The 27,837-nt window shown below is 43.9% G+C and overlaps 2 protein-coding genes across 5 annotated transcripts in view; one reads left to right on the top strand and one right to left on the bottom strand.

The window, feature by feature from the left end:
• The first annotated feature begins 636 nt into the window (after positions 1 to 636).
• C24H17orf75 (chromosome 24 C17orf75 homolog) lies at positions 637 to 7,083 on the top strand. Its single transcript, XM_063175962.1, has 10 exons — positions 637 to 779; positions 1,026 to 1,106; positions 1,721 to 1,846; positions 2,276 to 2,416; positions 2,615 to 2,672; positions 3,335 to 3,454; positions 4,095 to 4,159; positions 4,277 to 4,413; positions 4,998 to 5,101; positions 5,715 to 7,083. Exons 1-10 carry the CDS (start codon positions 652 to 654, stop codon positions 5,922 to 5,924), a joined length of 1,170 nt encoding a protein of 389 aa, XP_063032032.1. The 5' UTR covers positions 637 to 651; the 3' UTR covers positions 5,925 to 7,083.
• A 4,547-nt stretch (positions 7,084 to 11,630) lies between these two features.
• Positions 11,631 to 27,837, bottom strand: part of RHBDL3 (rhomboid like 3) — a 57,971-nt gene continuing 41,764 nt past the window's right edge. For all 4 annotated transcript variants that reach the window (XM_063175957.1, XM_063175960.1, XM_063175958.1 and 1 more), the window contains 6 exons: positions 24,798 to 25,022; positions 23,600 to 23,748; positions 19,228 to 19,340; positions 17,012 to 17,112; positions 14,447 to 14,507; positions 11,631 to 13,741 (listed from right to left, as the gene is read on the bottom strand). In XM_063175957.1, the coding sequence (XP_063032027.1) occupies positions 13,470 to 13,741; positions 14,447 to 14,507; positions 17,012 to 17,112; positions 19,228 to 19,340; positions 23,600 to 23,748; positions 24,798 to 25,022 (921 nt within the window). In that variant the 3' untranslated portion in view covers positions 11,631 to 13,469. The remainder of the gene's footprint in view (positions 13,742 to 14,446; positions 14,508 to 17,011; positions 17,113 to 19,227; positions 19,341 to 23,599; positions 23,749 to 24,797; positions 25,023 to 27,837) is intronic.

The raw sequence follows: 27,837 nt of genomic DNA, 5'->3' as shown, positions 1-27,837 counted from the left end.
CAGCTGGGGGTCACAGCTGCTCCCTGCGGGGCTTGTCTGCAAAAGGAGATTGTGGAGTCTCCGTCTCTGGAGACATTCCAAGCCAACCTGGATGTGTTCCCGCGTCACCTGCTCCAGGTGACCCTGCCTTGGCAGGGGAGTTAGACTGGATGATCTCCAGAGGTCCCTTCCAACCCCAGCGATTCTGTGATTGTGATTCCGTAACTACCCGGTAGCCACAAGGCCGGGTTAACAAACGTGCTGTTTTAACACAGAAAAGGTATTTCAGAAGCAGAACTTTTTAAAAGCAGACAGCATGGCTGATCCTACCAAATCCCCTTCCAATCCAAACCATTCTATAATTCTAAATGTGATTTGAGTAGATCCTGCCGTTAAGTCAGTGACCGGTTTTGAAGGATTACTTGTACTGACAGAGGCACTGCGGCGCCTGTATTGCATTTTCCTGTGCTTTACACAAACGGAGGAGCGGCGGCAGCCGGAGCGGTTTCAGCACGGCTCGGTACCGCCCCCGGTGGGGTGAGGACACGGCCCGTGCGCTCCGAAGGCTCCTCCCAGCTCCGGGCCCCGGGGCGGGTTCACGGCACAGCCGGCGGGGCGGGGCGGTAGCGGGGCCCGGTGGCTCCCCGCGGCACAGGCGGGGCCGGGGCCGCGATGCTGCCGGCGCTGCCGGACGGCGATGAGCGGGAGCTGGAGAGCAGCGAGGAGGGCGGCGGCGCGGGCGAGGAGCGGCGGCCGGAGCGGCACGGCTGCACCTACCACGGCCTCTATGGCTACCGCAGGTGAGGCGCCGGGTTCCCCCGCGGGGAGGCCGTGCCCAGGCCTTGGCCGTTCCCAGCTCCCTGAATTCCCTTTTTTTTTTTCCCCCTTCTGTTTCTCCCCGGTGAGATTCTTTCCCTCCCACAATGCACGGATTCCCTACTCCTGCTTTTATTCGCCCTCGGGCCGTGCCTTTTCCCTGCTGCAGCCGCTGTTCCCTGTTGCGTGTCACGGCTGTAAACTCACTCCGGCAATCCCTCGGGTTCCAGGTCCTCGCAGCCGGGAGCCGCCGCCGGGGATGGCAGTGCCGGCGGCACCGTGGCGCACACACCCTCCACCGAGGACTTCAGGTAAAGCCGAGCCGCAGAGCAGCACAATCGCGGGAATACCCCGGTTTGAAGTCTTTGCCGTATTGCTGTCAGATCACTGTTCGGTCCTCTGCACTCCTTTCAAAACACAACCTCCCTCTGAAAGCATTCTGGAGTCCCCATGGCACTTCTTTAGGAGTACCTGAGGAATGGACACGCATACAGAGCTCAAGTAATGTATTAAACAGAAACTATCATCCTTGAGTTTGAACTTTTTTTTTTTTTTTCTACTAGTACTTGATATTGCTGTATTTACTTAGTTTTTCATGTAGGTAACATACAACAAGAATTTATTAATTTTCAAAAGACATCTTTCCATAAACTGTATTACAGTTGGGGAAATGTAGGAACAAAGAGGGCAGTGTTTTGTCTGTAGCTGCTGGGAAGGTCAGCATGAGCTGACACCACATCTCCAGACTCCTGGTCAGTGGGCAAACCACTGACTGCTCATGATGGGCCAAAAGTCACAGAGCTGCCTTAGCTGCCACCAGAGAGATATCGCAGGGAGTCCCTGTTAGAGGCAGGTTCTGCACATCCTGAGAGACACTAAACAACAACATTTGCCTTTGGGTAACGATTGCCTCTGGTTTTTAAAGCCTCTCCTTGCTGGACACCAACCTACCCGCCGAAGCGGAGACGGAGTTGCGCAGTTTCATCGCTAAGCGCCTTACTAAAGGAGCGCTCTTTGAAGGAATGGGGAATGTAGCATCAGTGGGGCTGAGGTAAAACTTTGGAATTATTGGTGAATGAGAGCTGTAAGGAACATTGGCACATCTTGCCTGCCTGCTGCTGCACTTAGTTTAATCCTGATTCCATGTTCCCAGTCTGTTGTTGCTGTTAATAATAGCCTTACACAAAGACACTTTCCTTTTTTAAGTAACTTTGAGAAAAGTACTGTTTTAAATAATTTACTGTTTGAATACTTTAAAAATACTTCAGATGTTTATGATTACTTCCTTTTAAACAACTCTTATCACACAGAAGAAAAAAGAGAAGGTCTAAGAGCTGCACCTATGGCTGCACCTACCACTGCCATTGGAGCCAACAGTGCTACCTGTTAAAATTACCTCAGAAATAATGTATGTCTGCTTTTTGCACTCATTTATTGTGATGTATCTGGAAGAAAGTAATTTTTTTTCCTTTTCTCATAGCATACCAGAAGGTAAAGTTGGGTGTTACTACTGTAGTTTCCAACAAGAAAGTCTTCTGGAAATGGCAACGTTGGAATCAGACATTAATGCTCCAGAATATGTGGTTTGTTTCTTAGGTGGCTCAGAGAAAGGTCTGGAACTATATCCTTACCTTGAACTTTCTTTGCCTGTATGGAGAGGGGCACGATGTATAAATTATCTTGTCATTTTGTCTGTTTCTACTTGAAATCACTTGTTTGTGCACACCTTTCAGTAACTGCAAAAGTCAGTAACAGCCATATACTGAAAGGAAAAAATACAGGTCTTAACTGATGCATCTTATTTTCCTTAAGAAGATACTTTCAGACTAGAGCTGGACAAATACATTCAAAATCTGAAGATAAATCTTGATTTGGAGGTAAGACCTAACTTTTTTTTTTGTAAGTGGTGAAAATTAGTATTTATGCAGGTTAATTGCTAAAACCATCTGGAAGATCTAATCTATAGAGACAAAATAGGTGTTTCAAGTACCAGTATGAAACACAGGGAGAGATGCTTGACTCACTGTAGTACAATGAATGTCTAAGGTGCTATCAGCCACACAAGTCAAAATAAAAAAAGGAAGGGGGGACCTTTTTGTGTCAGTCATAAATCTCTTAAAGGTCATTTACCGTTAAATCTGGAGAGAAGAGTAACCAATAAAAGCTAATGGTCTATAAGGAACTTATCAATGTCCACCTCAGTTCTTACCAGTTCTGAATGTTAAGAAAGGACATTTGTGGGTTTCTTGTCACAATTTTCTAGTGGAAGTTCTGCATTTTAAGTCTTTTTTGTCATCCCATCTGCTGTTGCATGCTTTTCTCTCAATATATACCATAATATTACAGTTCTGGCTGTTTCTTAAAATGCAGAGCCTTTCATTGCTGATAAATCTCAAACTCATTATTTTAGTTCACTGTGGTTTGAGATTAAGAAGGTTCCAACATCCAATTATCTGAGACTGAGTAGATTATCAATAGACTTCTATTGATGTAGAAATCTGATTTTTAGTTAAAGTTTTAATGCTTCAATGTGTTACAGCAAAAAAACTTGGAGGCCTGTGTTAGCCCATACCTGAGGAGCTGGTTTGAGGATGCCATCTGCCCTATCCAGAGGGTTGTGCAGCTCTTCCAGGACAAACTTGCCTCTCTGCTACATGCTGTAAGTGTATTTAAAACTGGCTAGCTAAAAAAAGCTAAAAAAGATTCAGAAGGCATCTCAGTGACTCCAAATATTTAAAATATTTCTTTCATTTGCTTTCCCAGCAGGAGGAAATTAAAACCCCTCATTTTTTGTTCTTTTTGTTGGTTTTGTTTGTTTGTTTGTTTTTTAAATTCAGAGCAAGCATTTTCCCCTGCTTATTACTAAAGAAGCACATAACAATTCCTTCTGTCACTTAAAAAAAATTACTTAATGGTGTCCACACTGAAATTAGAGTAAGAAAATCAGAAATAGCATGAGCAGTCTGTCCATGCCATAATTGTCTGAATGAAAAGGGATGTTATATTGTGTATGTGTCTTGCGTAATTCACTGGAAACAGAAAAGAGACTAATCTTAACTCTAGTACCTGAGTTTGAGGAGGTTCTGGGTGGAATAGCTAACAGAGTATAACTGCTGAATTTCTTCTGAGTGCAGAACCAGCTGTAATGGCAATAATAGAGAGTACTGCCTTGACAAGAGCAATTTTTAAAGTACCACATTACATATTAATTGCTCATACCTGCAGTATAGCTACAAAAGTTACTGAAATTGCATCCATCTTTTTCCTTTTTTTTCTCTTTGTTTCTTTTTTTGTGTAAGGCTCTGAGTTACACTCCTGTAGAAGTCAAAAATGCAGATGAAAGAACAGAAAAGGACATCAGCAGGTAAAGATACTTAGAGCCCAAGGAACCTTTGAGTAACTTGGCTACTGTGTCTGATGGTCCCCTCAGTGTGCAGGAGCTGGAAAGGAGCAAGCAGTTGACAAGAACTTTCTGTGTCAGGTTCCTGGCAGCTGCCAGTCTCCAAGGACTTGTCCAGGAAGGCACAATGACTTCTCTGTGCATTGCCATGACAGAGGAACAGCACAAGTCCATGGTTATAGACTGTAGTGGACCTCAGCCCCAGCTGCATAATGCAGGTGAGATTACAGCAGGGAACCCTTCCTGTTGCTCCCTTGGATCCATCAGCTGCTGAGAGCTGTGACATTAGAGGCAGTTGAGGATATTCAGATCATAGGCCCAGAAACTTTAGGTTCTGTTTTCCTATGAGGTACCAGAGTAGTTTGTTACACCAGACACACTGGAATTCTGGGTTGAAAATGCTTGGCAATAAAATCCACAGTACATTTAGTTTGTGGACCGTGAAAGTATGACTTGTACTTCAGGGAAGTATGACTTGTACTTCAGGGAAGTATGACTTGTACTTCAGGGAAGTATGACTTGTACTTCAGGGAATCTGCAGAACTTTTTTCCTGTTGCGGTTTTGACAAATGTTGGGAAAAGGGATTCACCAATCAGAACACAGTCTTGTGCAATCACTGTCACTGTGTCTGCTTTTCTTTTCCACGTGTATTGGTTTTCCTTCAGACTCATTTCCTGGCCCAGGTATATTGCTATCACTTGTTAGGTGGGAGTGATTAAACCAGGTGAGTGCAGCTGTATATTTATGTGGAACTCATTTGCTTTTTCTCATCTCTTCTCTGTGTTCCTGCACATTTAACAGGAAGCAACAGATTCTGTGAAGACTGGATGCAAGCTTTTGTGAATGGTGCTGAAGGTGGAAATCCATTTCTCTTCCGGCAGATTTTGGAAAACTTTAAATTGAAGGTACCTGTTCATATATGTTAAAGACTTGAAGAAGATAATTGGGTTACTATGGGAGCAAATACTACATGCAAAATATTATTTTTTGCTGAATAAAAGTTTTAGGTTATTATTATGTCTATATGTCTGTTAACTGACTAACTCTGAAGCTTAATTTGAGGGCTGGCTTACTGTAGTTGACAAGAACAGCTGTAAAGTAGTGTCAGAGTTTCTTCAGTGAATGCTCCAAAGGTGTTTTCTCAAATTTAAAGTAAGACCCGCCTTCATTGTTACTGTTGTTTTCTTCAAATATCATTAATCTGGGACTTGCACACACAGTCTCATGTAACTGGTAACAGGGGTTCAGTAGCTAACAATTCTTAGGTGAGCTGCCATAATAGAATTCATGCTACAAGTTGGATACGTCACGTTGTGTCCACACATTTTGCATCATTACAGTTCCAGCTATAATATGCATCCAAGACAATATTCAATTCTTACAGTACTCTTAAGCAGTAATACAAAATTTCTGTTGGAAATGCTTTTGCTTGTCCTGCTATTTATCCTTTATTTTCCACAATACTGTGTTTTCATGCCATGTGGGAGGATAAGCAAATGCTCTGTTCCTCTTTGCCAGGCTATCCAGGACATTAACAACCTGAAGAGGTTTATCCGCCAGGCTGAAATGAACCACTACGCCCTCTTCAAGTGCTACCTGTTCCTAAAGAACTGTGGCAGTGGAGACATCCTGCTGAAGATTGTGAAAGTAGAACATGCAGAAATGCCAGAGGCCAGGAACGTAGTGACCGTCCTGGAGGAATTCATGAGAGAAACATCAGTGGCTTAAAATTATCTTATGTATAAATCATTAATTTCTTCTATGCAGTGCAGCTATTGCTGGATTTTTAATTTATATTTAAAAGTATTGTCCAAGTCAAATCTTAGCTGCAGTTTCACCTGCCTTTTCTTGGTTTTAGACAAAGCACTATGAGCTTTTTTAATGTGTAGATATCAGATAATACAAACTCCTGCAGAGTTTTCAGATTCTCCAACTGACTTGCTCCTGTTCTGAGGAAATCATGACATTTGAATTTTATAGTCATTGCAAAACCAAACCTAAATCCCTTACCTGGCAAGCATGTCACTGTTCTAAATAATTTAAATATCTTTAAAATAATTTAGATCTGGCTGCTTTGTTTTTATAAAGAAGTGCAAACATCTGGATAGATCTAGATAATGAATTAATCATTTTAGTTTAGAAATGAGAATCTAGGTACCAAGTCTGTGTCTGGTTTCTGCTTTCAGACTGCTGGTTTGTTCTGCTGCCACTGGATAAACAATTTGGTAGCTGTATGAAGCAGAGCTGCCTGAAGACTGAGCCATTGCAGTGGTCAGTTTGTATGTGCCTGTATGTGTGCATACACACACACAACAGGTACCTGAAATTTCCAGGCTATTTGATGTATCCTCTTCTTCCTTAGGCTGAGATGTGATCAAGACCTTCTTTGTATGTTCTTATATTACAGTTTTGCATAACTGTCAATAATGCTATGTTTTTCAGTCATGAAGAAACTAAAGAGTTTCTTCTTTAACATTTAATATTAAGACTTTTTCAGAATTTGAAATAAATGAACTTCCCAAATTAATTACTCAGACTTTAAAACATTTCAGTGTATCAGCAATGCATTCTTACCCATATCATGGGACACAGGCAGCAGAATACCTGAAGGAAATCTTTGGCTACAGCTGGAATAAAAACTTATGAAGTCTCTGAGTAACCTCATAAAGAGAGCAATTTCTGCAAACCTGTTACAAGCAGAATTCCCTGTTTGTTCCCTTTGTAGCAGAGGATGTTTGAACTCCCCTGAAACAGTGCCTGTAACTAATGTGGTTCAGTGTCACTTGTGCTGGTGCTCTGTACTTGAGGGCAGGAGTTGCTGCTTTCCTGTGACACCACATGTTGAACCTATAATAAGGCTGACAATAAAACACGTTGAAATCCTCAACAGTGCACCTGTAAATTGTCAGTGACTGTGGTCCTTGATGTCTCCTGCTGAAATCCATTTATCCCTCAATGCAAAGGAGCTGCAAGTGTGGCATTAACAGCCATGGTGGCATATAATGTATTGGAGAGGAAAAGTAGTGTGAAAGAAAACAAACCCCTCATTCAGTGATTTGCAGGAGCTCTGAGAATCAACAAGTTGTTTTCCTTCATGAGTAAGTACAGCAGCAGCACTCAATAAAACATGTCACCTTTTGTTGCTCCTGTACATTCTAAAAAATTTGGAGCACTTTTTGAGTTTTCTGGCTGATCAGGGCACAAGAAGGAGCTCAGTGCTTAAACAAGTAAGTTGGATGTGAAGAATAGGTAGCAAGAAAATGCATGGTGCTAGTAGGCTGAAACACTTTTTGTATTAATTGACAAAAGCTGACAAAACCCACCTTACCTTCATGCTGAAAGTCCTCAGCTAATGAATAGAGTGATTTGAGTGTCTCAGAAAGTTTCATTCAGTGCAGAGAACTGACAGCAAAAGCTGAGTCCCACACATGGTAGCAGGGATCTGCCTCCCTTTGGAGTAGCACATCTGACAGGAATTGCTCCTACATACATCTTCATTCCTACAACTTACACTTTAACCCAGTGTTTCCCAACAGAAACACAAGGTACTTTTCAAAATAAGCCTCTGCCTTCCACACTGGTAGAAGGATTTTTACTTTAGTCAGTTGGGGGTTTACTTTTTTCTGGAGATGTTTCCACTCTTGATTTGATATGAGTGTCAGCTCAGATTTGAAAACACTCAGTAGAGCCTGATGTTAAAAGAGCACAACTCTCCTCCCCAGTAAAAGAAATTTTTTACATTTAATCAAATGTAAAAAAATGTAGAAAAATTTACTCAAATGTTGTCAACTTCCCTGCAGTTCTGAGGTCACGGCAGTGAAGGGACAGCTGCCAAAAGGTGGGACAACACCAGAATTTCCATACATGTCCCAAGCCAGTTCTGCATCCTCATTAGATCTTGTGGAGAAATGAAGCTGCAGTTCACTCTCCCCTTTATCTGTTAAACACATAAAAATGAGTTACCAATGTCATTATTAGAAGATTACATGGCAGAGCTCCAAACCAAGGGCTCTTTTGTTGAAAACTATGTTAACTGTAGACAAACTTACAAAATTGTCCTTGAAAGTTCTTTTTTGTTTTTTTTTTTAGTTTGTGATATAGAACAACTCAATTTTATTTAAAAAAAATAAATAAAAGAGAAATTAAACAGAAAACAAAGAAAACCACAAAAAATTTAATGGATTCTGCGCTCAAATAATATTGTCACAACAAAAATATACAGAATGTACACAATACAAAAATATTTGGAAACATACCAATAGCATCTTACCTTGCAAATATCATTTTGCTTTACTAGCCCTTTACAGGGAAAGTACCATTTGTTCAGTATTTTAAGGCAGAAAATTATGTAGTTTAGTGCTTTGTGTTTCACACTTGGATGTGTTGTTAGCATTACTAGTGTAAGCAGAAGAAAAGCTGCATAAATCTGGCTTTATTTGCAAACTGAATAGACACTGTGGGAGTCAGGAGAGAGTCAGTGACAACGTGTCTATCAAGCTTGCTGAAAACAAGGTACTTTAGCTACTTGAATCATAGGGAATATTTTGTGCTTTGTGCTGTAAATACCCTGAAACGCAAATTTTCTGTACTCCTACTGGCATATTAGAAAGCTTTTTCCAATTAAAAGCCAATGATTAATGGTGACATTAAAATACATTTGCCTTTAAATAAGCTTGGTTTCTGTCTTAGGTGTGATTCTTTAATATGGAACTGCAAAATACACTGCACTCCTTTATAACAAGCTCTTGGCATCAGTGATCAGAGAAGGAATCTTTGAGTTCTACCACACAAAGCACTGCAGAGGAGCAGGGGAGCAGCAATATTCAGAGGTGCTGGCCTGGGCTCTCTAGTCCCAGCTTGCCCCAGAGGTGGCTGGTGCTGAACTGCCATGTCCCCATTCTCCAGTTCCACTTGGGGCAAAGCCAATGGGTGGGATGGGTGTTCCAGAGCAATTGGGCTGAGCTTGAATCTTTGTGAACAGACTTTGAGCTCTTCACTCACTGAAGGATGTGTGAAAGTCCTACCCACCATCTTGTGAGACTAAATATTGGCAGAGAACAGCAGCTGCCTTGTGAGGTCAGCTGTCATGTCAGTACCAGCTCTAACATATCAGATGCCATCCTCCAGAGCACAGTTCAAACTGAAAGGGCCCAATCTGCTCCGTAACACATGGCCAGTATAATCCATCAGAAGCAGCAAGGTGTTGGGATACAGAATCCCTGAGCTTTATTTCTAGTAACAATTTCTCTAGCTTCCCCCTTCCCTGTTGATAACATACTTCCCACTGCCAAAGGAGCAAGTAGTGAAAAAGCACAATATGCCACGTAAGTGCTAAGATTCCTCATCAACTGACAAGGAAACAGTGACACAAGATGTTGTTTTAAAAAAAAACTCAGCAAAAGTAAATTCATCAGCATTTTTATGACTACTACACCTCACTCAGAGATTGTGTCTGGAAACCTCCTCTCCCATCACTGCATCACAACTCTCTCCCTCCTCTTGCCTGTGTTATTACCGCTGTGTGGAACACTAATCTTTACCTGTCTGGGAATAACAGGTGCCACTGCAGTCGCCGTGCACTTCGATCTGCCTGCTTCTTCTCCCTCCTCCCTGCTCCTCCCGGCTGCGGGAGCGCCCTGTCCGGCCGCTGCCGGTGCCGGTGCCGGTGCGGCGCTGCTGCCCGCGGCCGGCAGGGGTCCCCGGCAGCCCCGGCTGCTCCCCCGCCGCACCGCTCCTCATCCTCATCCTCATCCTCATCCTCACCGACCGACCGAGCTCTGCGGCAATCAGCTCACCGCACGGGAAATCCACCCCCGCTTCTTTCCTTTCCTCCCCCACGTGTTGTGTCCTCGCTCAAGGGCACAGAGTAAAATAACTTGCTCCGAGGTGCTCTGCTCAAACCTGTACACTGGTGACAGTCCTTGCCTTCTGCTCCAGCACTGCACAGTCATAAGCTTCAATAGATTCATGGTTTATCTCACTGATAGAAAATCCTGGCAGTAGCTGAAATAAAACCACAACAAATCACTGAAACCAGTCCCTCAGTGGATGCTCCTCCAGGAACATGCTGCTGACTGTGACAGGTTGGAACCACAAATGAGCAGGATGGAGAATATTACATCTCCAACAGGAGCCAGCAGCTTCAAGGACATCTGGAGGTAACAGAAAAGCCTGGTTGCTGTTAGCTCTGCGGTGCTGCAGTACTGTGGCACTCCTGGGTGCCTTAGAAAAGAACATCACTGGAATTTACAATACTCTGTAAAAACATAGCAAGTTTTCACACTGTAATTTTAATGATTAAAAAAAAAATTTAAAAGCTTAAGCACTTTGTGCTGCTTCTGGCTCCACGGGCTGATTGATTCTTAGCAGACAACAGGCTCTGTGCACAAACTGCTCCATGTATGGGAGGAGATTTCAGCTCAATGAACAGGAATGTGAGAGGGTTTCATTCCTTCACCTACCATAAATCTAACACTGCCCTAAAGTCTGGCCTTTCTGATCCCCAGGGTTGTTTGTAAACTTGCTCAGGCAGGGTATGGGGACACAGAATGAAGTCAGGAAGATGAACAACAGTTTAAAAGAGCAAGTCATAAGATCAAATTCAGAGCTGTTTTCAACCAGTTCATGTAAACTACACTCATCTATGGAAAAAGGAAGGAAGGCTGTCTGCATTACTCTGTTCAGCTCCCTCCCACTCCTGAGCTGAGTAAAGACATTTTGGCCACAATCGAGCTGTTCAAGAAACTGGTGACTCTTGAGCTTTTATCTTGCTGCTTCACCTCAGAGCACACACTGGCAGCAGGAAAGGCATGGAAGCCTTTACAGGTAAGAAACTCATGGGCAATAAGTAGCTTTCAGCTGAGAAACCAAAAATAAGTCACTTGGTGCACATTGCACTCTGGTAAATTATAGGCAAAATAATCTGGGCTTTTTTGCAATTGAAATTTTCTAACAAAATTTTAAAAGCTTTCCTAAGATTTCAGGAGAACTCCCATTCCTGGTCACCTCTGTTTTCAAGGCATCTGTAATGAGAAAGGCTTAGCAATAGGTGAGGGAAGGAATGTCCTCCTTACTTGATAACCATGTCAGAACTCTCCTTGCTCCCACTCTCCTTCCTGCCTGCTCCCAGGGGGATCCACAGCTACAGCACTCACTGGGCCAGCACCTGCAACAATCCATGGAACCCTTGTGACTGCTGGAATCTGGACCCAAACTGCAGAGGTAAAATGGCTCAGGGAACCAATCCCTTCTCCAAAATGATCAGAGCTCTGGCCCTTATTCCTTCCTCTTGGTCCTCACTGAGGGCCCATGAGCAATGTACTGGCCATGCAGAACAAGAAAAGTGCAATTGCCCTCAGAAATCCCATTTCTGTGCACAAAGGTGCCAAAAATTGTTTCTTTTGCAGGTAAGGCTTATTCCAAGCTCCAAATACAGTTATTTTCTATCCCCTCCTTCTGAGGCAACAGAAGTTTTATGAGTGCATCTGGTAGAACAAGACTTCACCCCTCAGCCCAGAGTTATTTTTCCATAAGAGGCAAAGAAGGGGGCAGCTGATAAGCACTTGTGGGTGTCCCCTCTGGAAGGACAGGCTCCTACTAGCTTGTGGTATCATCTGGCAGCATGGAGAGCATAGCTGAGAGAATAAAGCCCACAACACAGAGACATTTTTCTACAGAGCAAACACAACTGCTACGGTGCCCGTGGGATGTGCTGTGAAAGACTCTGGTGGCTGTGCCTGGGCACCAGCAGGAAATAGGAAAAAGGAAGAGAGGAGCTTGTCTGGAGAGACTATTATGGCTGCTTTGTCCAGACCATTGGATAGGTGGGTAAAGGGCAGAGAAAAGGAGGGCACCCACAGTCCTGGACTGTAATTTGCAGCTCTCTGAAGTGACAAGCAAAACAAGCACCTTACAGAGAAGAGTACCTATAAGCTCTGCTTGTGCTACAGATGTCCCCATGTGGTCCCTAAGTCTGTGCAGGCAACTGTGTGAACTGTGCCACAGCCCACTCACAGATTGCCTGAACTGGGCTGGACCAACATTACAGAAAAAGGCATCACTCAACTAACTCTTGTCTGGGGCTCCTGAACATCCATTGCCTCAGGAGGAGGCATCCACAACATTTTAGAAATCATATTAAAACCAGTTTTATCCATTTCACAATGATCACTGTAGCAAATAACACCCTCTCCGCTTCATTGGGAAACCAGTGCTACATACAAAGTGATTTAACTCCACTGCCTTCAGTGGACTTGGCCCCAAATGGATTGTATGGCTGTAAAGACTGGATAGTTCCCACCCTGGGCGGCTGGAGGTGATCATGGTCCCATTTTCCTAGTAAGAACCTGCTGGAAGAGTTGAGATCCTTGCTAGGAGCTCACTGCAGGACAGGTGTTAGGTCAGTGTGGTCGGAAAAATAATGAGAAGAAAACAGCACCTGATTGTCATCTGATAAAACCACAAATGAACATTTGCACTCCTTTCCTTCATCCCTCAAAAAAAAAAAAACCTAAAAAACCAAAAAACCCAACAATCCAGCTACACCCTCTAGCCACAGCAGGCTGGGGAAGGGGGAATAATTAATGAAAATCAAGTGAAACATGCACAGGAAAAGTCACTTCTGGCTGGGTATCCACAACACTCTAAGATTCCCAATGTTTATAGTGCAATTTCATTTGACCTGTGGTTGAAGACCAGTCTCCATCACTTTGTGTGATCAAGTTCTGCCGATTCCTTTGAAAGTTGTGCAAGACAAGTTTCAGCAGAGACTAAAATACCTTAGGAACCATTCAAGTAATTAGACAGTGGCACTGGTATGGCTGAACAGTCAGATGTGTCCAAAGAAACCAGACTCAAGCTGCCTTGTGAGTACCATTTGAGTCTCTAATTAGTAAATGTCTGATCTTTTTCCCTTTTGGTGTTCAGTAACATAGAGGAAATTCACTGAACAACTGGCCACAATTCCAGCACTGACCTGGAAAATACAAATATCTCATGGAAAATATTGATGTGTGACAACAACCCAAGCAGTCAGTGCCCAGGTGCAGGGCAGAAACTGCAGGGCATGGCCAGCCAGAGTTACAGAACCTGCTGGATTTGTGAACAAACTGATCAGCCCATTCTTTCATGAGATCTTTAAGCACCTCCTCCAGCACACTCATGAGTTCAGAAGAATCATCCTCCCAAGTTAAATACAAAAATAGATCCTCCATCTTCATTCATTTAACACAGCTGACAGATGACTTCTGCTCTCCAGTTTTCTGTCCCATGTTTTCAAGGAGGGGGAGGTAGCTTTAGATCCAACAGACTGTAGGCAAAAATATTCCAGAAGATGGCAAACAAGACAAAAATGACGTAAATAGAAAGGAAGATCCACCATAAAGTCTGATCCTGGAGTCTCTGCTCATAGTTCCTCAGGATGATAACACCAAGGGTGATTCCAACCATGACCCCTCCCAGGTGGGCCATGAAGCTGGGGTGGGGGCAGGGGGGGTAAGCAGAGGGGTGGAATCGCAGCCACACGGCTCTTCCAAATTCAAAGCTCACTGGAACAAAGAATAAAAAATGAGTCAATTGTCTAGGTTTATCCTTCTTAAGTCCATGTTTTGGGTAGCACTGCATCCCTGAGGAGACAGAGAGGGAGAAATTGCCTTGTATGGTGAGCACAGGGAAGCTGTGGCTATGTCAGGGCTGTGGCACACATGAGGTCTCTCCAGTGGCTGGAAAGCGGTCTGGGTTTGTGAGAGTGTAGATAGGTTGGGGAATATTCACCTTCTGAAATTTATGCCAAAAGCATACCAAAAATGAGTTAGAATTTGAAGACAGTTGTCTGTGATGAACACACAGCTTAGTTTCCCTTATTGTGCCCCCCTGAGGATAGGGCTGGAAGAGAATTCACCAGGGTGGGTATAATGCTGCTGCCACCCCAGACATGCTCTAGGAAACCCAAGTATTATCATTATGAAAGCACTGCATGTTTGAGACTGCAAAGAGAAGATGTTTAAGCTCCTTCACAAACACCACAGGCTACAGATGCTGGCTAATGACAAATCCTTGTTTACAGAGGCTTGTGTTGAAAGCCAAAATCTGCAGTGGAGAGCAATGTGGTTCCTGCTGCCAGAAGGTCCAGCTGCAAGTTCCTACCAAAACTGCTGCAAAGTCAAAACCCTCTGAATCAGCATGAAGTATTATGACAAGGACAAAAAAAACAGGACTGGCTGCACGTGTGCCAAGCACTGTGTGGTACTTACTACAGATCAAGGCAACAGCCATGCGCAGCAGTTTGAATTGGCACTTCATTCCTGACCAGTTCTGGAAAAGAGACAAGGAAAACAAAGTAATGCTGCACACAAACCTGGAGGGATAATACACTTAAATCTGTCACTTGTCAGGCAACTTCTCAGTGTATTCAAGACCTACTGTGCTTTTTCAATGCTACCTTCTGTGCCTCAGGCTCCCTGAAATTCTGCAGCTCAGATCTTTGGCAGAGCACAGAGGAACAATAAAGACTTCAATAAAAGCATGTCAAGGAAACAGTGCCATAAGAAAGCCTGGACTTAGTCTCCTCTGTCTTGAGGCTTGGTTATTAATCAATATAGTGGAATAAAAATCTCTGAATGATAATCAGAAATAATGGAGAAATATTAAAAGTTCTCCTTTTCCACTTGCACATAATTTTAAAGCAGGAAAAGAGATCATGTTTTGAGAAATTCAGATGTATGACAACATTATTATTATTTTATCATTACTATTATGTGACTAAATGAAAATTTGCCTATTGAAGGCAGACTGAGATACCAAGATAATAATGTTTCTTGTGAAAAGCTCCCTATTTGTCACACTGAAGAAATAAAAAGAATGCTTGTAAACTCCTCAGACTATCTCTAAGGACACCTGGGATGGCAAAAAATGCAACCTCCACAAAATAAGTAACTGATTTTCTCTCTCCACAGAGAGATCTAACCCAGTGAGAAAGCTCTGAGCTCATGCTGATTAATACTGTGCTGCCTCTTTCACTTTTAATTTCCATGTAGCTGCTTTGAATCCCTCCCCTCACTCTTTTCCTTGGGGTGACATGCTTTATTGCTTCCCCCTGTTGGTTATTTTATGTATTTCATTCCAATAATATTTCTTTTTCCAAGCAGGAATGTTTCCATTTCCTTTGGTTACCAGGAGGGAACAGAAGATTCCAGAGACCCTCCCTGCCTCAGTCCCTGCTGTCCCCAGCTGTGCCAGACTGAGCTTTGCAGCAAACAGCCAGCAATGCCTTTCAGTGTGCAGGAGCATTGCATCTAGGTAACAAGTGAGCACAGGGAGACAAGGGGGGGAAAGGAAAGCAAAAACATCCCTCCACCAGAACTGGAAAGGCAGCAAAAATAATTTCAGATGAGAAGAGAGGCAGTGGATAATGGAGAAATAAAGATGCTAAGGTAGCAGTCGCTAAATAGATTTGGCAGAGGCCAATGAGAAGTGAAATGACAGATCACTTTGTGATGTTCTAAGAAGTCAGGGAAGGTAACTGCTGAAAACTCTTCACACATCTCTGGAAGAGCCTGTTCCTCTAAAGCAGACTAAAATTTCCTCCAATGTCCCCCTCTAACCCTGTGAATTGTGGTGTTAAAAACCCAGAGTCTGCGTTACCACCCTGAGAGACACAGGAAGCTCCCTCCTGCTGTCCTTGGCACAGTGCAGGGAACCCAAATCACACGGGGAAGAACTGAATGTAGGGGTGCAATTCCCCAGCAGAAACCCTGTGCTATAGGGGTAGCCCCTCTCCTCCCCTCCTGACCTCTCTGCCAGCCACTCAGCTGTCTCATTTGGACAGCAGCCTCAGCTCACTCATGCTCTGAAAAGCTTGAAGAGGGTGAAGCAGAGCAATTCTGCTCAGGATATCCCTCACTTCCCAGCTGTTACAAAGCTGTCTGCAGCAGCACCACTGAGGGCCACAGCTGGAGCCTGCTGACTTTGCTGCAGACAAGCATCAAGCACAAGGTTTTCTTTTAGGCTTGGCTCCACCACCACTACATACACATCTCCCAGCACCCATATAACAGATCTGCTGTCTCTACTGCAGCCATCTCACATTATCTTCCCACTCAGACCCAGGGGAGGAGCATTATCCTCATTTTTATGGTTATTCTGCTCTGATATTGCTGGTACAGGACACACATGAATCTTCTATCAGCAAAGCCTTTTTTGCCCTGTGTCAGCTGAGGAGTCCCCAGGGCAGCTGTGCTGGGCTTTGCCACCACCTAGCTGAGGGCTGGAGACGAACTCCTGTTTCCAAACTGAGAAGAATGACAATGCTGGTGTTTGCTCACCTTTGTAAAGTATTTCATGAGGTGAAACAGCAAAGAGATGCATCATTAGATCACCCAGGGTTCATCTTCAACCTGGGTTTTACAAATGGAGATAAGGAATATTCTGCAAATGAATCCACTGAATGCTAAACTTCCTTAGATACTCATTAAAATTACATAGCAGATCCAGACAGAAACAGGTCTGCCACTTCTGCACAGCCAGTCTGCTTTTCCAACATTTGTCAGCCATTGCATGGAGAGTTGATAGCCTGGAGAACACTGATAAATCTTGTATTACCAACATCTTTAGGTTGTCCTGGCAAACTGTCAGCTATCAGAATACCAAGCCACCAAGTGCAAGGTAATATTTCCATTCCAGAACCACACCACTGAGACAAAGACTCTTATCTGGGGCAAGCTCTGAATGACCAACAGCTGGGTCAGGCCTTACTTCCAGCCCCTTTGGGCCACCAGACGTGGCTCACTCTGAGGTCAGACAGTCACTCTGGTACTCACCATCACAATATTGGCCAGGTGAGCAGAGACAAGAGCATACACACCTCCAGAGGAGCCCACCACCGGCGCCCTCATGTCAGCCACTGACACTGCCAGGGACCCTGGGGGAAACAACAAGGCTTTGTGACAATTGCCCACCAAATAAACACACCCTCTCCTACCCTACCTCCCTGCTATGGCCTGCTTGTGCTAATTGCTGCAGGTCAGGAATGCAGAAAGAGAAGGAGGGGGAAATTGATTGACTCATGAAGCCAAATCAGTCCTGTCAAGGCCGTGACTGATTGATTCCTCTGCACCTACTTTAAAAGCAGCCAAGCAAGGCAGCAATGTGTCTTTAAACTTGTCCTGCAAAAAGGCATTTATTCCCTGATTGAAGGAACAAGGGAGCAGGAGACAGACAAACGCCTGTGTTTGTTTCTCACCTGAAGATAAAAAAGAAGTAGCTCACGTATTGGCAAGAAAAATATTAGCACAGGGAGAAGGAGCTGGGGACTTGTAACTTAGCACAGACCTCTGATCAAAGCACAGCCTATTACCTGTAAAACTTCAGAGTAAAACTAGTCCAAAATAACCTGGATGGAGGCACTAGGCACATGACAGCAAAATGACAGGTCAAGTACATAAAGGCACCACTAATGACAATACAGCCAAACACAGACATTGCTTCTTCTTATCCCAGTTGGAGGCTTGGATCTGCTCAAAGCTCCTTTCATTGCTGACTTTAGGAATAATTTAAGTGATAGAGGGAAAGGCAGATTTGCTGTCACAAGGAAGGGATAATGAAGATCTTTGTGGCGATTGGGAATGGGAAAAAGACATATTGGCAAATCTTGAGAGAGCCCTTGGTAGCACAGAATCTAATGAACTTCTTTGCTAATTGCCCAACTGATTCCAGGTCAAGAAAGTGCTGAGCTTCCAGCAGCCAACTCTGCTGATAGCTCCCTCCTTCCTTGTATGGCCCTGAGAGTTCTCAGCTCTTACACACTGTCATTAAGGAAAAAGTTAATGAGAAATAGAGGAAGGAGTAATAAGAACTTGCAGTTAAGTCCTCAGACACGGCACTGAGCGCCTCAATTTCCATTCTTAATGTGTCTTCTTAGTAAAGCCAGACAAATGAGAAAGAACCATAAAAGTTGTGGCCCAACTACATTTTACTACATTTTGTCTATTCCTGATTATTTAGCAGCTGAGTTATCTTTATATTGCCTCAGCATGAATATACCCATTTTCCTCTCTCTTGGCACTTGACAAAGAATAAAGGATGTTTCATAACTGGCAAAGATATCAGTGAAGCCCTAGGGTTTGGTAGGTGTATCTGTGTAGAAAAGCTTTATATGGGAAGTTGCAAATTGGGCACCACTTTTGTTAGTGTTTGTTAAAATAATAGCCAGGGGACAGTGGAGCTGCTCTGCTAACTCCTTTCTCTGCATTAAATACCATTGATGTTTGTACCATGCCTCATCCAGTGTCCTAGTCCAATTATTCTTTCCACAGACTGTCTCCTGGAATGCAGAATTTATTAGTACCCAGTGCAGCCCATTCTGCAAAGGGTTTATCTGCTTATTATGGAAAAAGTAATTATGTGGCTGGAAAAAACCAAACAAACACTATAAATCTTGAACAAAGGTAGTCAATCACTGAGTTCCACTGTAAAGCTCTTGGTTGTTTTCACACCCTCCTTCTGTTTTAACTAGATTTTGATCTATTGTCAGCTTCCATCACCTCCAAACTGCTGGAAATTCCAAACATAAATAAAAGCAATTCAGCACAAACTAAAAATCAATCAGACCCCATGGCTTAATAATGAAATGAATTTTCCAGATTTCTGTGCACTGCTCACAATCTACAACCAAATACTTCTTGCTTACTTAGGCTGCAGAAAGGTGACAGACAGGACAAAAGGAGGAAGAACTGCCACAGGACCAGCATGACTCCACATTCAGGAAGATCATCTAAAGCAAGGCTGTTTTAAAATAACAGGCAGTTGGTGCATTTTTAGCAGGCCTCCTAAACACAGAGTCTATGGCTGCATAGAAATAGATGTCAAGTTGTACCATATTTTCTATGTCCAGCTCTGCAAAGGATTTCAATGCACAGAAGATGAGTGAATGTTCCTCTCCTAATCCCAAATATCACAAAACATTTCTCCAGCTCAAAAGCCAGCACAGACCATTTTCACTGCTCCTCCACCTGGGGCATGCAGAGGTGTCACCTACCTGCCACAACTCCTGCAACGTACACAAAACTGATCCTCGCAGCTCCGTGCACCATTTCCAGAGGAACCCCAACCAAGAGCTGAAGGACAACATTGAGCCCAAGGTGTTCTATCCTGCAGCAAGGAAAAACAACAGTTGTCCTCTTTTCCAACTCTTCATCTCCTTTCTCTACCACTGAGAAAATCAAATAGCACCTGATTCACATAAATAGACTAACACTGGGCAAAACAGTGATTCCAGAAAAAATCAGACCCAGAGGTGCAACGTTTCTTCCCTCCTTGCTGCTTTTATCTTTTCCATATCCACGCAGGTCCTTTCAGCTAAAGACCTTGTGTATTTGGGTTTTAGTCAGACATTTTTTTCCTTTTTCTTTGCTTGAAAAAGTTCAATGACTTGTCAAAAAAAAAAAAAAAGCAGCAAGATGGCAGCAGAGCCTGGAACAGAAGCCAGAAATTTGACCTGCCCTTCTCTTCTCCTCTCCTAATGATTCCACTTTTCCCTGCACACATCACACTGCCGTGATGGGGAGTGGTTGTTAAGAACGAGGTGGATGTAGAAGTTCCAGGAGAACTGCCAATTCCTGGTGCTGTAATGCTCCTTTACAGCATGGGTGTCTGACCCTCACCCTTTTCTGCTGTGCCTACTTCAGTGGTCAGAATGGGAAGCAGAGGGCATTTTGATGTCTGCTGAGGTGCCCAGCTGTACTCACTGAGGCTCTCTCTTCACCCACCCTTGTTCCCATTACAGCCAATAGCAAAACTCCAAATCTCCTGTTGAACACACAGGAGAAAGTTGGGCTGAGGGAACCCCAGCAAGCCCCACTACCAACAGGGCAGGACCACTTGCAGCCTGCAAGCAGAGTGTGACAGCTCAGATGTGTATATTGGGTAGAGACTCCAGGGCAGCAGATCTCCCCTGAGCTGAATCAACAGCTTCAACTCAAGTTCTCTGTTGCTTTAATCAATACTACCTAACAAACCTGACCTGCCACTTTTCAAATCTCTATACAGACATTCATCTGTAGGGTCCTCCAGTGAGCTGACACCAGCACCAGGCCCTGAGCAGGATCCTCAGGTCTCTGCTAGTGTCTGAGATTTACCCTGGGTCACAGGACTGTGATCTCACTGAATGGTGACATCCCACTGGAGCCAAGGGTTTCCTGCTCTTTGTATGAAGAGAACCTGCTTACAAAATAGATGGATCTAAATAACACAGTGATACCCTTAATGCAGAAGGCCAGCATCTTTTGGGGAAAAGAGAGTAAAGTACCTAATGCCTTGAAAATACACATCCTATTTTATACAAGAGAAGGGTTGCTCACAGGCAGGCACTAGCAAACTTTGGATTAAGTTATATGCATTTCCACTGTTTTGATCTTTTTCATGTTACCATAGCAATTTCCCATATACAGCAGAGGAAAACACTGATGGTGAGATTCAGTAATGACAGAACAGTCTCATAAATGAGAATGTAAAGTTGGACTGCAAAAAAAGTGCTAAAAATGATAGTGCAGAGAACAATCCTCTCCTGATATCTTAATAAGTTTGCTTCCATTGAATTTCTCTCCAAAGATGAATTTCCCTCCTGCACAATGCACTCAGTACTGCAATTTTTCATCATGGGAACCTGCTGCATGTAACTGAGTTCCTTCATTACCTTCCTCAAGCCTTTTGAAGCCACTGGGCATGGTCAGCACTCGCTCTGATCCCGCATGCTCACAGAACGCCGGGAATTAAATTAGGAACAACCAGCAAAGGTCAAACTGAGATCACTGGGATGAGTCCAAACATCCAAGTGCCCTTTCACAGAGAGGAGGGAAGAAGCTTTGGCTGGCACACAGTCAGCATCATGAGGTGGCACCTGACATTTCCACACAAAGCACTGGGTCTTATTTTTCAAAGGAAGCTTTTGTAAGAGCTCAGCAAAGTTTATCCTGGACTCTGAAGTGACTGCTCTGATTCACAGCTGTTCTTAAAAGACTTCCCAGGAGCAATCCCATTCACTTCTCTTCCCCATCATACTAAGAGCTTTGAAGGCACCAGAGTCAATAAGTGCCCATAAAATATAATTACCCTTTGCCAGTGCTGAATGTGTCATTCTTGAAATGACAATTTCATTGATTTATTAAGGACTTTCTCCTTCCCTGGGACCAAACAAATGGGACTGAGCATCAATGCAAGTCATTAGTTATGGCAGTGATACAAATGTGTGGGCTTCAGATTATCAATGTCTGCTTTCCATGAAAACAGAAGGGCAGAATTTACAACTTTGCCTTTTCAGCCCTTGACAAAGCTCCCTCCATCAGAACCAACACACAGCCTGCACATTTTTGGAATCTTTCTAGAGGCACAGCCAGCCAAGCCTTAGCAACTGCTGCCTTCTCAAACACCTTCCAGCTGCCACTTGCTCTTCAAAAAAAGACAGAGTGCACTGAATTAGGAGCAGTCCACATTACCATTTAAAAGTCTCAGCTGGAAGCAGGGTAACAATAGACCCATGGCATTGTGTTATCCCCTCATTTGAAAATGAGAGAAGAATGATGGGTGTCCACTAAAAGACAATATTACCTTTCCAAGATTTATCTGTTTTCCTCACAAGAAAGGAGCTTAATACAGAGAACTTAGAAATAAAGGAACGTTTAGCTTAACTCCAGATACTGCAGATAAATCACAAGGTTTATTGTTCCAGTGGGACTCTCCATTGTTTTAAGGGCTGTGTAGCTAAAGGACTTGGAATCCATCATGATGAGTCCCCTGCTCACCACCTTCCATTGCTCCACTCTGAGTCAGCCAGAGGTGAAATAAACCTGAGGGATTTTTGGCCATTGAGTGTGAAGAAAGCCAGGGACTGCCTGCTACAAGGGTGACCTGGCACAGGTTAGGAAACCATGCCACAGAAAGGCATTCAATGCTGGGAAATTGTCCTTGTGCAGGTGTTTCTGCTCCAATGTATCCTAGAGCAATCTGTAGTTATAGAAGGGATATGGTAAAACACCACCACCATCAAAAGAAAGCCCAAATACAAATTAACTAACATTAGTTAAAATCAAGTTTTTCTTTCTTTTACAAACCCAGTTTTCCCCATATTTTCAGTGATGGAAATTTTCATTTCTCATTTCATGTAACCAGCCTCATGTCTAAGCCCAGCAGTCCCCCTTGCAGGATGAAATCTGTGTAATATGGGCTCTTTGGAGGGATTCAGCATGCAGAGGACAGAGGTTGCCACATTCAGAAGTTTCTTCTAAAAGCTTTTTCCTACTCTTCCCTTGGGTGGAGTCTGTTTTTATCCAGGGATCTGGGGCACATCTTGTGCTCCAGGGCAATTACACACCAAGGAAGTTATTCCATGGGAGGGAAGAGACATCAGCATGTCTTCCATCAGAGATGTGGAAAAAAGGCAAAGATCAGCTTGATCTTTCTGGCCTTTCATAGAAGAACATTGAGTGATGGAAATATAGGCTTTCTATTTAAGAACAAAGGGTCCTTATGCAGTTTCAAGCTCTACACTACTGCTGAAAGGCTTTCTGCTGTCATTTTTCAATGACAGAATTAAAGAAAATTGCAATTATCTGCCAGGAATGTGTGAAGATAATGATCTGAGAAACTCTTCAGAGGGGGTAGAATGTTTTGTACAGGGATGAACTTTCCAGTGACACTTACTCATCACCATGGCATCACAAACATCACACAAGTCTATTTAAATTTTGTGAGGACTAGGACAGCTGAGAAGAACAGAGTTAGAATCCCCACACCTTGTATATTCTTCCCAAGTCTGCTACATACCTCCCATGGGATGAAGGAGGATTTATTTTATTGTGCACCTTCATTTTGCATGGACACCATTCTGTGTCCATCTGGTCACTCAAGACTGTCAGCTTTTCAGGAACACTGAGTTTGCTCAGTGTGTACAAAATGGGAGCTCAGGCTTGACACAGCCTTCTAGGCATTAGCTCAGTCCCTACAGAAGGGACCAACATTACTGAGTGATGACAGGTCCCAGGCACAGGAATTTAACTGACTTTTACAACACCCTGTATTTTTAAATACCAGTCCAGCATCTTTGCAGACTTGTGCTACCACCTGCACAGATCCTTTACTGGAACACTGGGCTTTGACCTGGTTTTAGGAAGTGCACAGTAAGAAGAAAGTGTGGTCCCAACACTGTTGGGGAGGAGAGCAGCATCTGTTCAGTTCCTTTTATTGCCTTTTCCCTTCAGAGAGTTGTGAAGGTTTGCACCTCATTGCCCACCAGCCCACAACATCTTCAGATTTTTACACACAATTTATAATTGAGCTTTTAAAATTTAATTCTGAGCTGATTCTGTCACTTCCTCTATGTCTCTGGGGAAGCTGAACTGTTTGTAAGTACTCACCCTGCATGCATGAATATGTAGGTTAGATACCTCCAAGCCTGGGCCCGAAGCTGGGGATGGTACAGCAATGCATTCTTCAGGTACAAAGGGTGGCTGACTTGCAGCACAAATCTGTCTAAGACCACTCCATTGTAAAGAAAAAAGGCAACCTAGAAGAGCAGAGAGATTCATTGGTTACCAAATGCCTTTTCTCACCAACAAGTACGTTTTAGCTAAAATAATGGAGAAAAAGTAATATATAAAAAGCTTTTCTCCCATTTGACAGCTTCACACAGCATGAAATTCCCTGTTTTGAGGAACCTGCAACACATTGATTTAACTATATTTGATATTTGTAACACACCAGCCCCTGAGTCAAAGGAACCTGCTCCCAGTCAGCACCCTACTATCAGTGTCATATCCTACTCTGTACTTACTTGAGCACATTACTCAGCAAATGTGCAAAGATCTCATTTGGGCAACACATGAGCAGGTCAGAATATTTAACCCAAAGGTTCTCCCCCCTCCTTTTTCTCTCCACTCACAAACAGAGGTAGCTGTACAGACATTTCTGATTCCATTGACTTGTCCATTTCTCTAGAACTGTCCTGTTTTCACTCCTCAAACAGTTGTGCTCTCATTTCCCAAACTGTGTAATCCCATATACAAATTGTTCCAGTGACAGGATCACAGTCCCCACTTAAACACACACACTCCAACAGGCAACCAAAATGGCCACTGGCTTCACGTCTGTCCTTGTCCAGGTGTGAACGAGTCCCTCTCTGTGGTGGTGTTCACAGGGGTCTTAGGATGAGGGAAGAGATGAAAATGTTGACTTCATGTTTCAGAAGGCTTGATTTATTATTTTATAATATATATTAAAACTATACTAAAAGAATAGAAGAAAGGATTTCATCAGAAGGCTAGCTCAGAATAGAAAAAGAATGATAACAAAAGGCTGAGACAGTCAGGACAGCTGGACGGTGATTGGCTATTAATTAGAAACAACGACATGAGACCAATCCCAGATGCACCTGTTGCATCCCACAGCAGCAGATAACCATTGTTTACATTTTGTTCCTGAGGCCTCTCCGCTTCTCAGGAGAAAAAATCCTAAGGAAAGGATTTTTCAGAAAACACCATGGCTGCACCTCTCCAACCCTGACTGTGTCCCAGCAGGGCCCTGGGCAGTGTGGGGAGCTCCCAGGGAGGTACTTGCCTCCACGATGGTGATGGTGATCATGAACCAGGGCGGGGGGCAGCAGGTGTAGCTGTCGTAGTACCACTTGCGGTCGATCTCCCGCGGGAGCGTCTCGTAGGCCACGTGCCGGATCAGCCGCTGCGAGAGGCTCAGCCCCGTCTCCTCCAGCAGGGCCTTGCTGCACAGCCTCCTGTTCCCCTGCAGGATGGCCTGCCGGAAACTGTTGGACCTCTTGTTGCTCATCTGGGTAAAAGGGAACAGAAGAAACCATGAGTACAGGCCTGGCACAGTCACCAGGGAGAACAGTGCCAGTTTGGCAGCACCAGATCCAGGCAGGGAGGAAAGCCACCACCAGGCTGAGCTTTAGGAACCAAGACTTGGGACAATGACAGGGTGACCTACTTGGGGTGCAAGGAAAACGAGTACCACAGTTTACCATTATAATGTCCATAAATGAGGTCAGGGCAGAAATCTGGCAAGGCAGAGCAGAGGCAGCTGATGCACCTGGCTGAGCTCTATGGCCCATTCTCCAGCCTTCCATGGACTGTCTTCACCATCAGTTATCACAATCCATATTCCTGTGTCCTCCTTCCCTCTGCTCCCCCTGCTCTCTCAAACTTCCCTGCAGTCTCGGGGCAGGAAATTTCTTAAATGTAAGAGCAGGCAATTTCAGAGCACATCTAATCCTTGGGGCAGGAGTTAGCTCTGGGCAAAGAAAATTATCTCTTTGTGTAAAACAAAACTGCCTGAGCAACAGCAACAAACAACAAATTAATCGCCTGTACTAGCTGTCTTAGCTCCTGTAAGCTTGCAAGCCTTTACAAGGCTTCTTTTATAAGGTATCCTCAGTGGGGGCAGGCTCTGAGATGGCACAGGCTTACAGCTAATTTGTATATGCATTATCACCTCACATGCATAGATTTAGCTATCTTTCTGAGCATACACTTTACCAGTTTGGATGCATAATTAAAGCAATTGCATTTGCAAATTAGGCAGATGGAATCTTATGCTTAGCCTTCTGGGGGTGGAGGAACAAACCAGGTCTGAAAGAGCTTGCTCCAAGATTTGTATAATTGTTAATTAGCCCTGATGTCAAACAAACCTGCTGCATTAGAGCCACTGTCTGTACTGGCTGAATGTTTGGCAGGGAGCTCCAAAGGCTCACTGTGTACACAGGATGCTGCAGGGGGATCTTCCACTGAGCAAACATGACAGCCTGGTCCTTCTGAGAGAGCTGCTAACTGCTCTCAAAGCACATCCAGCCTCCCAGAACGAAGCAAGACAAGACACTCAGCAGCAGTTGTCTTGGATCATGCTGGTTTCAGCTGATTTCCCAAAGCCAGCAAAGCCCAGAGCTTGTGCTCTCAGTGCCCAGGCAGTCAGGGAATTGCTCCAAGCTGGACCAAGCTGCTTAAACACAGTAATCACTGCAGGGAGCCTCCTCCTGTTAATCACTGGGGGAAGGCAAGGGCCATCTGAGGTGATGGCACTGCGACCTGCTCTGCCCATCCCTCCTTAGCCTTCATTTGTAGCCTGTCCCTCCAACACAGAAGAGCACTGACCTCCAATTGATGTTCTTATACTTCTTTTAAACTGAGGAAAAATGTGTTGCTGTTGTTCTCTTTGAGTTGTTTCAGTGAGAAGATGTTTTACCCTAACAACTCTCCCCATTGTGGTATTTCTCCTTTGCTCTCTCTTTCCTTCGTTGATTTAGAAAACATTTGTAAAAGAACTTTTCTTGTAAAAAAAGCAGAAAAACAAAGAAGAAAAAAATGTCCACACAGTCTCTCTCTCAGTCTTCTCATGTCTATCATCCAAAGATCTGTATCTAAAACTGGGGAAGATGAGGGGGGGAAAATTGTTGAAATTGTTGTGGTCCTCTGTTGCATTAAGGAAGCCTGTTCATACTGAAAGATAATATTTTCATAGAGAAATATCCAACAGGTACAAGGCTTTCTTTAGCATGTGTGAGATGCCTTTTGCTAGGTAAAAGATGTACCTCTGTTTCAAAGATACTTTTAGCCACCTAATGATCTCTCTGTGTCCACAGAAGAAAGCTTAATCCCAGGTTAGTTCAGAACAGCCTTTTAGAGATGTTCTGCATGTGCTCCCTCACAAAGTTCATTCTTTCTCTCTGGCTTTGCCCCTCTTATGGACAAGAATAAATTCAGACTGAAACTATAAAATTGCCTGAAGATGCCAGACAGTTGACTGGAGCTGCTGATCTGCTTATTCCAATTACAGTGATAAATGGGATTTCCTGCCTACCACAAAACAGTCAGTGCTTTTCCCTGTTGCAGCACTTCAGTGGAAAAGATAATAATTTCCAGAGTCAAGGAAAATCATCATTTCAGCATCAAGAAGGGCTGGCCACCCTCAGTAGATGATCACCTCATCAGTGCAGAGATTGCCAAGGGAGATGGGCAGGAAACTCCAAAGGCTGCTAAGTCCATGTTTAGGATCATATCAAAGATTTCTTTGCATCTGTTGAGCAGAGGATTCTAAGGGAGGCACCCTGAACTCCTCTGTTACTGTTACAAGGGATGGCTCAGTTCAGTCACCTGAACTCAGCACAGCCCCATCAGCCCAGTGTCCTCTCTGCAATAATGCTTGTGCTGCCATGGAGCCCAGAAAACAGCCAGGGCACTGCAAATTCATCACCATGACATTTCTGAAGATTCTCCTCAATATAACAAAACAAAACAGGGAAAGGTCTTCTTAGATTTAAGAGGAAAATATTGCAGGATCACTGTAGATGACCAAAGCCTCCACTGGCTCTTTTGAGTAGGTAGGAAACTGGTCTACTGTTCAGCAGAAAGCTCTGCCTTCCTTCTTCCAGATAGGAAGATAAATCACAGGACCTTGCACACCCTACACAGAAGCTAACATGGAAGGGACATGAAAATATTTGCCAGACCCTCTTTAGAGCAAAGGATATGGAGAGAAGGTCCAGGTTCCCTCTACATGCTGCAGTCTTGGCGTGGTTTTATCCCTCAGTGAAGCAGGGACACAGTGTCAGGAGTGTGTCAGACATGCTGAAAAGCCCCCACAATCCCTC

The sequence above is a fragment of the Melospiza melodia genome, chromosome 24 (assembly GCF_035770615.1).
Source record: "Melospiza melodia melodia isolate bMelMel2 chromosome 24, bMelMel2.pri, whole genome shotgun sequence".
NCBI lineage: Eukaryota > Metazoa > Chordata > Aves > Passeriformes > Passerellidae > Melospiza > Melospiza melodia.
Note: the sequence above shows the minus strand (reverse complement) of the source record. Positions and strands in the feature narration are given on the sequence as shown.

What these genes read in the sequence shown, in the direction of transcription:
- C24H17orf75 (XM_063175962.1), top strand. Translation starts at nt 652, where the DNA reads ATGCTGCCGGCGCTGCCGGACGGCGATGAGCGGGAGCTGGAGAGCAGC. An exon ending in ACAGAAAAGGACATCAGCAG is followed by an intron (nt 4,160 to 4,276) that starts GTAAAGATACTT and finishes TTTCTGTGTCAG; the next exon opens with GTTCCTGGCAGCTGCCAGTC. An exon ending in GCCCCAGCTGCATAATGCAG is followed by an intron (nt 4,414 to 4,997) that starts GTGAGATTACAG and finishes CACATTTAACAG; the next exon opens with GAAGCAACAGATTCTGTGAA.